Source organism: Triturus cristatus, chromosome 10 (genome assembly GCF_964204655.1).
Source record: "Triturus cristatus chromosome 10, aTriCri1.1, whole genome shotgun sequence".
Lineage (NCBI taxonomy): Eukaryota > Metazoa > Chordata > Amphibia > Caudata > Salamandridae > Triturus > Triturus cristatus.
In genome coordinates, this window is record NC_140593.1 from 527,749,963 (window position 1) to 527,765,525 (window position 15,563).

At 37.4% G+C, this 15,563-nt stretch overlaps 3 protein-coding genes across 7 annotated transcripts in view; 1 reads left to right on the plus strand and 2 right to left on the minus strand.

The window, feature by feature from the left end:
• The window catches only part of LOC146789683 (uncharacterized), a 678,567-nt gene that overhangs the window by 637,250 nt on the left and 25,754 nt on the right, over positions 1-15,563 (plus strand). The window lies entirely within an intron of this gene.
• The window catches only part of DPP6 (dipeptidyl peptidase like 6), a 2,129,336-nt gene that overhangs the window by 101,982 nt on the left and 2,011,791 nt on the right, over positions 1-15,563 (minus strand). The gene's annotated exons all lie outside the window — the stretch shown is intronic.
• On the minus strand, positions 27-13,258 carry LOC146789685 (uncharacterized). The gene is made up of 2 exons (XM_085631992.1): positions 13,179-13,258; positions 27-8,333 (listed from the first exon to the last, which is right to left on the minus strand). Exon 2 carries the CDS (start codon positions 8,288-8,290, stop codon positions 1,826-1,828), a length of 6,465 nt encoding a protein of 2,154 aa, XP_085488118.1. The 5' UTR covers positions 8,291-8,333; positions 13,179-13,258; the 3' UTR covers positions 27-1,825.

Here is a 15,563-nt window from a genome sequence, read left to right on the forward strand (position 1 = left end):
ACGGTAGGTCATGTGATCTTGAAACACAACTTTTGATTGGTTGAAACTACTTTCAGTTCTAGAACTCTCCTACACCACACCCATTCCCCTCATTTCTGCTTGTGATCCCTTGGGAGAAGGAGCTGGTTTGTCTTTGGGATACGATGGCAGAACAGCAGAGCTCTTCTGAGAGTGAGGCTAGCACCAGCAGCACTGTCTTGAGGCAGAGAGCGAGGAAAGTAAAACCTTCTTATGTTTGGGATTATTTTACTTTTCCAGAAGGCCAGCAAAAGGTGAATGCACCCTTAGTTACTTGCAAGCTGTGTCAGCGTGTACTTTCTAGAGGTAATCCTAACAGGAAGTATTCCTTTGGGAATCACACCATGAAGAGACACCTCCAGGATGTACACAGAAGGACACATGGTCATCTTTTTGGAGGTAACTCTTCAGAAAGACGAGCCAGTACATCCACAGCAGCTCAGCCTGGACCATCACCTGCAGGGCTTACTCCTTCTTCTGCAGGTCAGGTGAGCCCTTCATCTGTGGGGGGAGAATCTCCTTTTGCTGGCCCTCTGGAAATGAACCCTCGATTTCGGAAGGTTGATATTCATTGCACATTTTGTAAAGCTCTAATTTGTTATAGGGAGACCAGTGTTTCCCTAGTGAATAACAAAATAGATCAGCACATTTGTAGCTTTGAATGATTTTCCCATGGTTCCTTTCCTCTGTCCCTGCATGAACACAACGGTTCTTTTAAGAGCCAACCTTATCTTTCATCTTTTTTTTACATTTTTTTTAAAAAACTTTTTTTTTTTTTTTTACCGTACGCGTACGGTAAGCGTACCTTTTTTTTATTTTTTAAAAAAAACACTAAAAATCATTTTTCACATTACAAGGTCCTTGAAAGACTACAATTATTACTATTGACTTACCATACTCACTGAAAAAAATATTTATTCATTTGTTTTTTTAAAAAATAGTTTTTAAAATGGTTGTAGTTTACGAAAATTTTCTATATCGATCTGAAAAAAAAGAAAAAAGTATTAATATTTTTAAAACATTTTATAATACAGTACACATATTTACATTTTTTCCCAAAAAATATTTTTGCCTTATTTTTGCTGTTTTCAGAATATATTGCATTTCACTATAAATTGTGAAAGCAATTGCATTCATCATTTTACAGCGGGCAAAAAAAAATAACAATCTCAAAGATTGTATTAAAAAAGCCCAGAATCTCTTCTCACTTAAACTTATCATTACAGAAATGCATATTATTCTTAAAAAATGTCATCTAAAAACAATACTTTTTTCTTTAAAATACCGTCTGATATTTTTGTTTCAGAAGTACATTCACAATAATATATCTCAAATAACTCCAAAATACATCTGATTTTATTTCCTTTAGGCCAAATAGTATTTTTTATTCTTTCCCTGGAATAAATTTCCAAGGGAAAACCATTAAAATTCTAAAGTTTAATCTGTCCAGATCTCACCGATTCTCTGTAACATTTTGGTTCACGAAAATTTTTCGAATAATTTATTTAGTCCACAATAGAATTGCTTACTTTTCCACATGGCCAAATAGTAATTTTTGAAATTATTTTTGAAAAAATTTCCAGTGGCAGTCCAATAACATTCCAAAATTTAAAATGTGCAGAAGTTACCGATAATCTCTAAATTATTGGTTTTTCAAAATTGCATTAAAAATTTAAAAAGTCCACATTACAATTGGTTATCTTTCCTTTAGGCCAAATGATAATTTTAAAAATCTTTTTTCTACAAAATTGCAATGGTAATCCTGTAAAATGGTAAAATTATTTTGTCCAGATCTTGCCAAGTCTCTCTAAAATTTAGGTTTCAGGAAGATTAGATAGGAATTTGCTAAATCAAAAGGCAAACGTTGTTTGAAAATCAATTGGGAATCATTACACAGTGTCCATCCTTTTTCACATTTTAGATAAACTGTGTAATGTCCAGAAGTAACAGTAGGTCCATCATGGAAAATTATTGCAACAGTTACAAAAGTTTTTCCTGAAATTGATAATTGCTGTCCTGTAAACTTCTTTATTAAAGTATCCAATTTTGATCCATCAGCTCTACATCGTTGCATCATTAAAATTACATACTGTCCGTATTCCCTTAAAATTAATGTTGATAACATGTCAGAATTACACTCACCACATTTCATGCTATGATTAGCATCTTTAACTAAGTTTGCAAAAGTGACTGTTTTACTCTCTGGCAATGTCAAATAAATAAACCTTTCATTATCAACAATAGAACCACTTATATTATAACAATTATCACAACTATGTTCCCATTTATAAGAGAGACCAAAAAAAATGTCAATGGGAACTCCTTCTTCTTCCACTACCTGAAGAAAATACATCAAAAATTCGTGAGCATCTTGCTGTTCATTTTGAGAAAACTGTGTTCGTCCTGAACATACATCTAAAAGTTTTCTAATATCAGTAGCACTTTCTATTTGAGTTTTATCTTTACTCAGCTTTTGAAAAAGGAGACTGAGCTCTGAACAGAATCTTTTTCCCTGATTTATTATTATCTGCTCTTGCAAACTTTCCAGATAAAAAGCAACATTCAGCACTACATTTGCGTAGCAGTTGACACCAGAGCTATTTTCAAAATGACATCCTACAACCTGTTCTTCATTTTCCTTATTCTTTTTGCTTGCAATTACATCACTCCTCTTTTTTTTCCTCTTCTCTACATCTTCATTACAGATATTCTCATTTCTCCTTTTACGAGAAACTACACGTTTCTCCAACACAGGATACTGACCTAAATGAGGAGCATAGCTTCTTCTTAATCTATTATACTCCTTTACACAGTTTGTATCAGCACTAACTTTTGAGTCATCGAAGTCTATCATGAATAAACCTGATAATGTTTTGACTCGTGACAAAGCAACATATGCCATACCTTCTTTGAACACACTAGATCCAATGTTCACAAATGCACAATCTACAGTCAATCCTTGAGACTTGTGAATAGTTACAGCATATGCTAGAGAAAACGGAAACTGCTTCCTACGTACATATAAGTCTTTCACAAGCATGAAACGAACTGAACAACGACAAATGTCTTTAACTTCCTCTATCTGATCAAATTTTATTTTTAACCATTCAATTCCATCTTTTTTCTGATAATTAATAAAACCCACAACTCTTCCCATCGCTCCATTTACTAAGCCTTTTTCAACATCCAAATTTCTCCTTAAAAACACTCTACAGTTCATGCAAACATATAGATTTTTTTCTAATCCTGCTGTTTTGGAGATGTTCTTCTCTAGTGAGTCCAATTTATTTTTCAGTTTGCCTGTTACTGTGACAGTAATTCTTCCATCCTCAATTTTGTCCACTGCTTCCAATTTCATGATCTCTTCCTTTTCCAATTTCAAAAGCTCCTCATTGAATATTGAGCATTCACGTAGAGTTGGCATTAAGCAGATGACACTTTTGTTTTCTGCAATGTTCTTGTATATCTTCTCTGCAACTATTTCTTCCTTTGGAAATAAATTATGTAGCAGCCGAGTCTGTAATGCTTTTTTGCCAGCTTCTGTGAGTAGTCCAATCCTGATATCTTTCAGAATACTTCCATATTCTTCATCGTTTGCTTGCCTCATATTAGTTGTAAGTTCCTTGTACTCAAAGAAGGACCAAATATTTGTATTACCGATGCTTCCCAATGACTTCTTCGTGTCTTCATGTGTCACAGTATTAAACACTGGTTGTCCTTTAACCGGAGTAAGTTGCAAAAGATCCCCAAAAACGATGACGTGTTTTCCACCAAATAACACGTCATAGTCTGTCTTCAAAATTTGCTGCATTCTTAAATGCACAAAGGCAAGCATTAAGTTTGATACCATGCTCACCTCATCAATAATGAGAACTTGCATCTTCTTCAATACTCTTGAAACTTCCAAGCATGCTTCTCCAGTTAGCTTGTTGAATTGTATTTTGTTCTCATGCTCCACTGGTAACATTAGCAAACGATGTAAGGTGATTCCTTTTATGTTATATGCTGCTAACCCAGTTGGAGCAGTAACCACACAAGACAAAGTAGAATCTGTTTTTTGCTTTAGGTAGCTTCTGATGACTTTAATTAGGAAACTTTTTCCAGTGCCAGCTTGTCCGCTTACATACATCCTGATTGGATGAAATGATGTGCATGAGCACTCTTTTTTTTCATGTAGAAATCCGTGATCAATTTTGTTTTTGATCTCTTCATAAATTTGTTGCTGCTCTTGATTCAGTTGTCTTTCCAAATTTTCTAAGTCTATAAATGCTTCTTGAGCTTGATTCATAGCCGTTTCCACTTCATTCATGGCTATTGATGCTTCATTTTCAACGATTGGTTGTCCTAGGGGATCTTGACTGTATGTTCCTGAACTTTGGCTGTCCTGAGAACTGTCTCTAGCAATTTCTGCTGCAATTGTAGTTTCCTGTTCAATTTCTTCATTTAACATTTGCAGATAAGTTGAGAATGTACTGCATTGTATGCTGTCTTTGCAAGCATTAAAAGAATCTTCATAGCTCTGGAATTCTCCCAGTAGTTCATCCTCTGAACGCCATGGTTTAAACAACTGTAAAAGAGCCAAGTAGTAAAATTCTTTCTTGTCGGTAGTGTCGCAACTCAGCTTCCGGTGATTTATCAAACTTCCTTTGGTTTGCTTCACCAAACATCCTTCTTCACCAACGACTTTATATTTTCCATTATTGATGTCTTCTGCAGCTTTCCGTGAATAAATGTAGTTCTGCAGCACTTCATAGAGACACATGTTCTCCAGATGATGACTTCTCTTGGGATAATATGTGTCCAACATGTTTGTTTTCAATATATCTGTACTTTCAGGTTCGAACTGTGCCAAATATTCAATTTCTCCAACAGATTTCAGTACCCGATTTCTCATTGCTGCAAGGCCTAAACTTGCCCAAATTATTCTTCTTGACTTCGAGTAGAGACTTGCAGAAGATAATCTATCTGAACATTCGTAGGATCCAATTTCTCGATGCGATAACATCTTCAAACTGAAACTGTACAGCTTCTTACTGACAGTCTTCTCGTGAGAAATCTCTTCCCACATTTCCTTCAATTCTGTTTTTTCTGATTTCGTAATGTAAGACGTTACATATCGAGCAACAGCAATGGAATTGTCAGCAACATACTGTATATCCATGTTAGCGTTCCACATGGATAAAATGACTGGGTTGTAGTCATTTATATTTTTTGATTCTTCTTTTCTTTTAAGGTTGTAGGTATTCTTAGGTGATTTTCTTGTGATAGTATGTCTCACAGCTGACATAAAACTGTTGACTCTTCCATTTGTAAGAACAGGTCTAGGAAATCCAAATCGACATTTAGTGTAGTATTTTTCTTTGCTCTTGTATTTCCGTCGACAGTATTTTCCACACCGATGACTTTGGAAACGTAGAACTTGCTCCTTTAACTTGTACTCTTCTGTGCTTTTAGGTATAGCACATGTTGCATATTCTTCAATGTAAGATAACACTGCTTCATCAGTATCTGTTCCAAACTTTGGGGCATCCTTGATCCACAGCAGCATATGAATATGAGGAGCACCTCTTGCCTGGTACTCTTTTCTCCAAAAGAAATCCACTACTTCTCCAAGGGGTGGATTTTTTTTATTGCAGATGAAGGACATCATAGCCTCAAATCTATGATTGAAATATCTGCAAACATTAACCGGATCCAATGAGCACAGTTCTCCTGCTGTCTTGTATTCGATGTTTTCAATGTTTGAATTGGCCTCTCGTAGAAAATCCAGTAAATCATCCCAAGCGTACTCGGCGCAGCTTAGGGTAAGGAACCATGTTGGTGTTCCTAAATTGCGTAACATGCATTTTAGTTCACCATGGCGTCGGTACCAATATTCATTTGTCCCACGCTGACAAGCCATCAGATTGATCAGTTGTGTTTCCAAATGATCATCTCGGTGCTGCACTTTCTCCATAAAATCCTTAGCAGACACATTTTGTAAATGTACTCCACTTTTTAAAATGTGATTTACTGCATAAGACAGTGCAGACAAGTCGCTTTCAAATAAAAGATGGAACAAATAAGGGATACTTTGTCGAAATCTGGGATCTTCAGCATATAGTCTTGTAGTCCGATACTCAGAAGCTGGAATCTGTTCCGGACGTTCATCGTATCGTCCTCCTTTTCCTTTAGGAAACAGCTGGGGAAAACATCGAGCTTCCAAGCTCTCCTCCCATACACTCACGGGATTTCCTTTTGCTTTCTTCATCTGAAAGAGATCAATATTGTCTCCCATAACTTCTTTCGAATGGAGAGGATGTATGCTAAAATGTTCATAAATTTCTTCTTCCTTTGACTTGTCCACTTTTTCAATTTGTCCACTTGGTGTTTCTGTATCTCCTTGTAAATCTTCTTCTTCTTCTTCTTCTACTATATAAATTGATTCATACCATTTGTTATTTTTTTTCAAATACAAATTTGCTCTTTGTACTTTCCGCACATCTACCAGCTCCTGCCAAATCTTCTTATTCTTTGTAGGTACACCATTAACCAGAATAATTAATGGTTCAGTTTCCAAAGTATCCGCATCAATAGTTTCCATATTTTTTTTCAAATCCAAGGGCAAATACACCACTCTACCTTTTAAACCTCTCACTAAATCTGAAGGAGGTAATTTACCAGTTTTGGGCTCCATACGTACTATGGTCTGGAACGGATGAACACATTGAATGAGTATAGACTCATATGTATTTAATTCAGAAAGTTCAGCAGGAATAGCATCCAATTCTAAATTATTATGTACAGCTCTGGTCGGCATTCTATTTTCCTCTAACTTGTTGTAGCAGTATTTACAAATACGCTGATCTTCACCCAATTCAAAACAATTTTCAAGAAATATATATGTTGCAAAATCCATCCACTTATAATTATCTTCATTTTCACTCTTTCTGTAGAGATCAACATTCCTAGTTTGTTTTCTATAATGAGTTCTGCGGCAACAAATACAAGTAACATTTGGTCTTTCATTAGAGACTATTGCAAATTTTGTTATGTGATCATTAAATGTCTTACTTACACAAGGTTCTACATTCTCTTCCACTTCTGCCTCATTTACTGTGTCCTTCTCTGCACTGTTTTGTTCAGGACCAAAGTAACAAAACTGAATTTCATCAACAACCTTCTCTACATCTGATACCGTTCCTCGGAACAGAGCCCTATTCAATTCATTTAACTTTATTGCTGGACTTTTGGCAAAATACAACCGTCTCACAAACTTTCTCATTTCAGTATGATGAACAGCCAGCATCCTAAAATGATGGAAAACACTATTGCACACTTTTCTAGATAGACAAGCAAGAGAATGACCCTGCAAACCAGTATTCTCTCTCACTCTGCATGGATCCAGACTTTGAAGCACCTTAATCTTTTGTTTTACACTTTTTTTACTATATTCTCTTAGAAACTCTCGAAATCTGTCAATAGATTCCTGACGCACAGTGCAAATACTACTACAATTCCAAGTGTACACTGGGGCTTTAGGACGTCTCCCCATTGCCTCATCTGCCATCACTTGTACCTCATCTCTTGGAACCATTATCTCCTTCTCCATTATGCAACCATTTTTTACTTCGTATGAACGACCTCTGGTGTCAACTGCATGCAGCAAACTATTACTTTGAAAATAGCTCTCTTCATTAAAAAAAGGTTCACTACTTGAGCTATGCATCCACTTTCCTAAAAACACTTTACAAAAATTTGTTCTGTTCACTACTCTTTTGCTTTTGCTTTGTGATTTCAGTACATTAACCATTTTATCTAATGTACGCATCCTATTCAAAATTAATATGAATAGTTTCCTTTTTAATTCTAATGCCTTTGCTGCAATGGCTTCAATTTCTTTTTTTCTCTTATAATATTTAGCCTTTTGCTTATATTTCTTTATATCCTTTATCAAATTGGACATAACTCTTCTCTGAAACATTTTTCTACGTATCTCTTTAAATGCTGTTTTTCTGTTTATGTTAAACTTTTCAATTGCAGAAGGTATATTTGCATTAACTAAATCCTCAATTTTTTGCTGTTCTGTAGGTTTTGTTACATTTTTCCGAGAACAGACATTTTGTACATTTTTGTTTGTTTTCAATATTTTGTTTAGGAATTGTCTTTTTTGCTTACCAGAAGATTTTTTCTTTTTCCCAACATCAGCATCTTCTACTAACTTTGGTCCTCCAGTTGTCCTCAAATATAGTTTTTTTTTTAGCGTTTTTTGAACTCGAGATTTTGTAGGCATCTTAAATTTTGTTCACTGTTCTTCAGCAATACCTGCAAAAAAACTAAAAAAAAAATTCTTTATTGTATTTAAATATATTACTACATTTCTTTTCACAATAGTCACAAAACGAAATTTCTTTGCCAATTTGAATGCACACAAACTCCTCTTTTTTTTTGGGCAAGTGAAAATCTGTATAACAAACTGTCACATTATGAAACCAAGCTGTTTTTTTTTCAGACCACCACCGTGTGTATTCTCTGTGACTGCCTACACTCCAGCAGGGGCAACCAGCCTTAGTGATGCTGAATGTATTTGCATTACAGACTTAAACCACAAAACCCCACTCGCTTCTAATTACTGTGCATGACTATACATGGCAAGCACATGGGTGTGTGCTAAACCTCTGCTTCTTCCCCCAAAAATTCGCTCCTCTTTTCCATCTACTGCAACTGTGAAATCACCAGAGCAAGACGCAATACATTTCTGCCTATAATTCTTCTATGCACACAGAGTCATGTTTTCACATTAGTGCCAAAACGAAATTTCTTTGCCAATTTGAAAGCACACTTACTGCTCTTTTTTTTTTCGGGCCAAGTGAAAATCTCTTTTTACACTTTGAAATCACTTTTACAGACTGACACATTCTGAAACCTTTTTTTTTAAATTTATTTAAATGCACATGTCCAAGCTGTTTTTTTTTCAGACCACCACCGTGTGTATTCTCTGTGACTGCCTACACTCCAGCAGGGGCAACCAGCCTTAGTGATGCTGAATGTATTTGCATTACAGACTTAAACCTGAAAACCCCACTCGCTTCTAATTACTGTGCATGACTATACATGGCAAGCACATGGGTGTGTGCTAAACCTCTGCTTCTTCCCCCAAAAATTCGCTCCTCTTTTCCATCTACTGCAACTGTGAAATCACCAGAGCAAGACGCAATACATTTCTGCCTATAATTCTTCTATGCACACAGAGTCATGTTTTCACATTAGTGCCAAAACGAAATTTCTTTGCCAATTTGAAAGCACACTTACTGCTCTTTTTTTTTCGGGGGCAAGTGTATATCTCTTTTTTCAATTTGAAATCACTTTTACAGACTGACACATTCTGAAACCTTTTTTTTTAAATTTATTTAAATGCACATGTCCAAGCAGTTTTTTTTTCAGACGACCACCGTGTGCATTCTCTGTGACTGCCTACACTCCAGCAGGGGCAACCAGCCTTAGTGATGCTGAATGTATTTGCATTACAGACTTAAACCTGAAAACCCCACTCGCTTCTAATTACTGTGCATGACTATACATGGCAAGCACATGGGTGTGTGCTAAACCTCTGCTTCTTCCCCCAAAAATTCGCTCCTCTTTTCCATCTACTGCAACTGTGAAATCACCAGAGCAAGACGCAATACATTTCTGCCTATAATTCTTCTATGCACACAGAGTCATGTTTTCACATTAGTGCCAAAACGAAATTTCTTTGCCAATTTGAAAGCACACTTACTGCTCTTTTTTTTTCGGGCCAAGTGAAAATCTCTTTTTACACTTTGAAATCACTTTTACAGACTGACACATTCTGAAACCTTTTTTTTTAAATTTATTTAAATGCACATGTCCAAGCTGTTTTTTTTTCAGACCACCACCGTGTGTATTCTCTGTGACTGCCTACACTCCAGCAGGGGCAACCAGCCTTAGTGATGCTGAATGTATTTGCATTACAGACTTAAACCTGAAAACCCCACTCGCTTCTAATTACTGTGCATGACTATACATGGCAAGCACATGGGTGTGTGCTAAACCTCTGCTTCTTCCCCCAAAAATTCGCTCCTCTTTTCCATCTACTGCAACTGTGAAATCACCAGAGCAAGACGCAATACATTTCTGCCTATAATTCTTCTATGCACACAGAGTCATGTTTTCACATTAGTGCCAAAACGAAATTTCTTTGCCAATTTGAAAGCACACTTACTGCTCTTTTTTTTTCGGGCCAAGTGAAAATCTCTTTTTACACTTTGAAATCACTTTTACAGACTGACACATTCTGAAACCTTTTTTTTAAATTTATTTAAATGCACATGTCCAAGCTGTTTTTTTTTCAGACCACCACCGTGTGTATTCTCTGTGACTGCCTACACTCCAGCAGGGGCAACCAGCCTTAGTGATGCTGAATGTATTTGCATTACAGACTTAAACCTGAAAACCCCACTCGCTTCTAATTACTGTGCATGACTATACATGGCAAGCACATGGGTGTGTGCTAAACCTCTGCTTCTTCCCCCAAAAATTCGCTCCTCTTTTCCATCTACTGCAACTGTGAAATCACCAGAGCAAGACGCAATACATTTCTGCCTATAATTCTTCTATGCACACACAGTCATGTTTTCACATTAGTGCCAAAACGAAATTTCTTTGCCAATTTGAAAGCACACTTACTGCTCTTTTTTTTTCGGGCCAAGTGAAAATCTCTTTTTACACTTTGAAATCACTTTTACAGACTGACACATTCTGAAACCTTTTTTTTTAAATTTATTTAAATGCACATGTCCAAGCTGTTTTTTTTTCAGACCACCACCGTGTGTATTCTCTGTGACTGCCTACACTCCAGCAGGGGCAACCAGCCTTAGTGATGCTGAATGTTTTTGCATTACAGACTTAAACCTGAAAACCCCACTCGCTTCTAATTACTGTGCATGACTATACATGGCAAGCACATGGGTGTGTGCTAAACCTCTGCTTCTTCCCCCAAAAATTCGCTCCTCTTTTCCATCTACTGCAACTGTGAAATCACCAGAGCAAGACGCAATACATTTCTGCCTATAATTCTTCTATGCACACAGAGTCATGTTTTCACATTAGTGCCAAAACGAAATTTCTTTGCCAATTTGAAAGCACACTTACTGCTCTTTTTTTTTCGGGCCAAGTGAAAATCTCTTTTTACACTTTGAAATCACTTTTACAGACTGACACATTCTGAAACCTTTTTTTTAAATTTATTTAAATGCACATGTCCAAGCTGTTTTTTTTTCAGACCACCACCGTGTGTATTCTCTGTGACTGCCTACACTCCAGCAGGGGCAACCAGCCTTAGTGATGCAGAATGTATTTGCATTACAGACTTAAACCTGAAAACCCCACTCGCTTCTAATTACTGTGCATGACTATACATGGCAAGCACATGGGTGTGTGCTAAACCTCTGCTTCTTCCCCCAAAAATTCGCTCCTCTTTTCCATCTACTGCAACTGTGAAATCACCAGAGCAAGACGCAATACATTTCTGCCTATAATTCTTCTATGCACACAGAGTCATGTTTTCACATTAGTGCCAAAACGAAATTTCTTTGCCAATTTGAAAGCACACTTACTGCTCTTTTTTTTTCGGGGGCAAGTGTATATCTCTTTTTTCAATTTGAAATCACTTTTACAGACTGACACATTCTGAAACCTTTTTTTTAAAATTTATTTAAATGCACATGTCCAAGCAGTTTTTTTTTCAGACCACCACCGTGTGCATTCTCTGTGACTGCCTACACTCCAGCAGGGGCAACCAGCCTTAGTGATGCTGAATGTATTTGCATTACAGACTTAAACCTGAAAACCCCACTCGCTTCTAATTACTGTGCATGACTATACATGGCAAGCACATGGGTGTGTGCTAAACCTCTGCTTCTTCCCCCAAAAATTCGCTCCTCTTTTCCATCTACTGCAACTGTGAAATCACCAGAGCAAGACGCAATACATTTCTGCCTATAATTCTTCTATGCACACAGAGTCATGTTTTCACATTAGTGCCAAAACGAAATTTCTTTGCCAATTTGAAAGCACACTTACTGCTCTTTTTTTTTCGGGCCAAGTGAAAATCTCTTTTTACACTTTGAAATCACTTTTACAGACTGACACATTCTGAAACCTTTTTTTTAAATTTATTTAAATGCACATGTCCAAGCTGTTTTTTTTTCAGACCACCACCGTGTGTATTCTCTGTGACTGCCTACACTCCAGCAGGGGCAACCAGCCTTAGTGATGCTGAATGTATTTGCATTACAGACTTAAACCTGAAAACCCCACTCGCTTCTAATTACTGTGCATGACTATACATGGCAAGCACATGGGTGTGTGCTAAACCTCTGCTTCTTCCCCCAAAAATTCGCTCCTCTTTTCCATCTACTGCAACTGTGAAATCACCAGAGCAAGACGCAATACATTTCTGCCTATAATTCTTCTATGCACACAGAGTCATGTTTTCACATTAGTCCCAAAACGAAATTTCTTTGCCAATTTGAAAGCACACTTACTGCTCTTTTTTTTTCGGGGGCAAGTGAAAATCTCTTTTTACACTTTGAAATCACTTTTACAGACTGACACATTCTGAAACCTTTTTTTTAAATTTATTTAAATGCACATGTCCAAGCTGTTTTTTTTTCAGACCACCACCGTGTGTATTCTCTGTGACTGCCTACACTCCAGCAGGGGCAACCAGCCTTAGTGATGCTGAATGTATTTGCATTACAGACTTAAACCTGAAAACCCCACTCGCTTCTAATTACTGTGCATGACTATACATGGCAAGCACATGGGTGTGTGCTAAACCTCTGCTTCTTCCCCCAAATATTCGCTCCTCTTTTCCATCTACTGCAACTGTGAAATCACCAGAGCAAGACGCAATACATTTCTGCCTATAATTCTTCTATGCACACAGAGTCATGTTTTCACATTAGTGCCAAAACGAAATTTCTTTGCCAATTTGAAAGCACACTTACTGCTCTTTTTTTTTCGGGCCAAGTGAAAATCTCTTTTACAGACTGACACATTATGAATCCACCATGTGTAACTACAACAAAAACAATTCCCATTTCTATTATTCATTTCTTAAGTTACCACATACATCCCCTCTCAAACTGTAAACTCACCTTTAAAATTAGTTAGTTGTGAAAGAAATGTGTCACTCAAACAGCAGATTATCAGAGCCAGGATCTCTGTTCTGTACACCTCTCTCCTCTCAGCAGAACCAGATAATGGCAAACTTTCCCTCTATTTTTCCACACATATACATGTAAGTTTCAAATCTCAGTGCTTCCCCCTTTTTTTCAAATGTAATGACACATTTCTATTGGTTGAAAACCAACCCTTTTCCAAAAGTACCCTGCCCCCAACTTGACTTCTGCCTAGTACCCTTCCCCCAACTTGACTTCTGCCTGCTACCATAGCAACAGCTCATGGAACACTGCTGTGTGCAGTTAGGTCAGAAGTTCGACACACAATGTTTCAATTCCACAGAGCAAGAGTGCTTGACTTTTCAAACCTAACTGCAAATCCATAGTACTGTTCTTTGGTTACACATTTTTTTGTACCAATACAAAACATGCTTCTATTAATTTTCACATACAGCCTAGTTTTTTTTCTAGAATGGTATGAAACAGCCAATCAGTTCTTTTTGTTTTGTAAAAAATATGTATGCCTCCATTTCCAAACTGTCTTTCTTTTCATATTGCCATTCTACTGAAAGACACCTCCTGAGTGCATCCAGTTCTCCTTTGAAGATGTTCACAGTGTGGATTGTAGGGCACAGCTATGTCTTCTGGAGTGAAAAGTTTGCAGAGAAAACAGATATGGTGAGAGACCTTGCTTTGCCAAATGTAGACATTAAATGGATTGGTCAGAGAGGGTTAAAGTGGCACCAATTGATGCCATTGGTGAAATCCTTCATGCAAATCCAACACCCTGACCTCATAATAGTGCACTGTGGTGGCAATGACCTAGGCACTTTGACTGGGGTAGGTCTGGAAATGCTTATGAAGGACACCTTTGCACAACTGTTTTCACTTTTCCCTAAAACTGCCTTTGTGTTTTCCAACATATGCCAAAGGCAAAAATGGAACTGGTCCAATCATTTCTGTCCACAGATTGACAAAGCAAGAAAGCACGTCAACAAATCTGTTTCTGCTTTCCTCCGTGACTATGGTATGGGTGCCATTTACCACAACAACTTGCGTTACGACATGCAAGACATTTATAGAGGAGATGGTGTGCACTTCAATGATGAAGGGAACAGAGTCTTCCTCTTGAACCTTAGACTCTGCATCGGTACTTACTTGTAGGTACCACTAAAAAAATGACTCCATAAACACAACAGCTCTTTTTAGAGCTCCCTAATTTCTAAACTCTTAAATCTGATTTTCATTTATTTATTTTTATTTTTTTTACCGTACGCTTACCGTGAGCTTACCGTACGCGTACCCCGTGATTTTTTTTAAAATCAATAAATGTTTTCTTTGTACTTTTCTGTCCTTCTTTGACCCCCTTACAATTGTTAGGGGGTCTGTAACTCTCCTCATTGCCCCCTTTCCTTGTTTTCACTCTTTTTTTTCAGAGTGAAATACACAAAATGGCGGCCGCCGCTTCCTGGTTTCGGCCGATTCGAATGTTTACTAAGATCTAAGAGCCAATCAGAATCGCGCTCGCGCACGCCACCGTACGCTTACCGTAAGCGTACGGTAAGCGTACCGTAAGCTGGCTCAGATATATATATTGATTTAAAGGCTATTTTCTCAAAATCAACTGAACTGATTTACACCAAACCTACAAAAGGCACTTCCTTGACCTACGGACTACCTCTCTGCCAAATTTCTAGTAATTCTGTTCAGCCGTTCGGGCTGTAGCTCGTTCTAAAGGTCCTATGGAAAAATGCATGGGAAAAACGCGTTTTGGGACCCCCCTTTTATCTCAGCCCCCGCTTGACGAATCCCCCCGAGACTTTCAGGGTAGGAGCGGAGCGTAGCGCCCCACCTATTTTGAGAAATTCGCGAGGATTCGTCGACCGGCGCCAAAGTTATTCAAAATAGAATGTTGAGGTTTTCCTATGGAAACGTGGTCCTAACTATAACTACCTACTGGCGACCGCCAGTAGGTAATATATATATATATTCCACATCATCCTAAATTTTAGATCGGTGTGGTGCAACATTACAAAATTGGTCAATGTCTTGCGGTTGATATGGTGGTTTTACACCTTAATTTTCAATGTAACCACCATATCAACCTCAAGACATTGACACACTCAATATCGTCAAGGTAGTAGATGCAGAGTGAGAATAGTAAATTTATGCTCCCCGATGTAAAGCAATCTTAACATACTGTGCAAGTCATTACCTTGCACTCTGAATTGTTGCAGGTCGATATTTATGTATTGGATGTTGTGACATAGAACCAAATTAGCACCAGTAAAGAGAGGCAAAAGACCTTGTCAGTTTCTCCACTGGTAATTGACATCTTCTAAATGGAATGATCCATCATGC

Coding starts and splice junctions, on each gene's coding strand:
- LOC146789685 (XM_085631992.1), bottom strand. CDS start 8,290: ATGCCTACAAAATCTCGAGTTCAAAAAACGCTAAAAAAAAAACTATAT.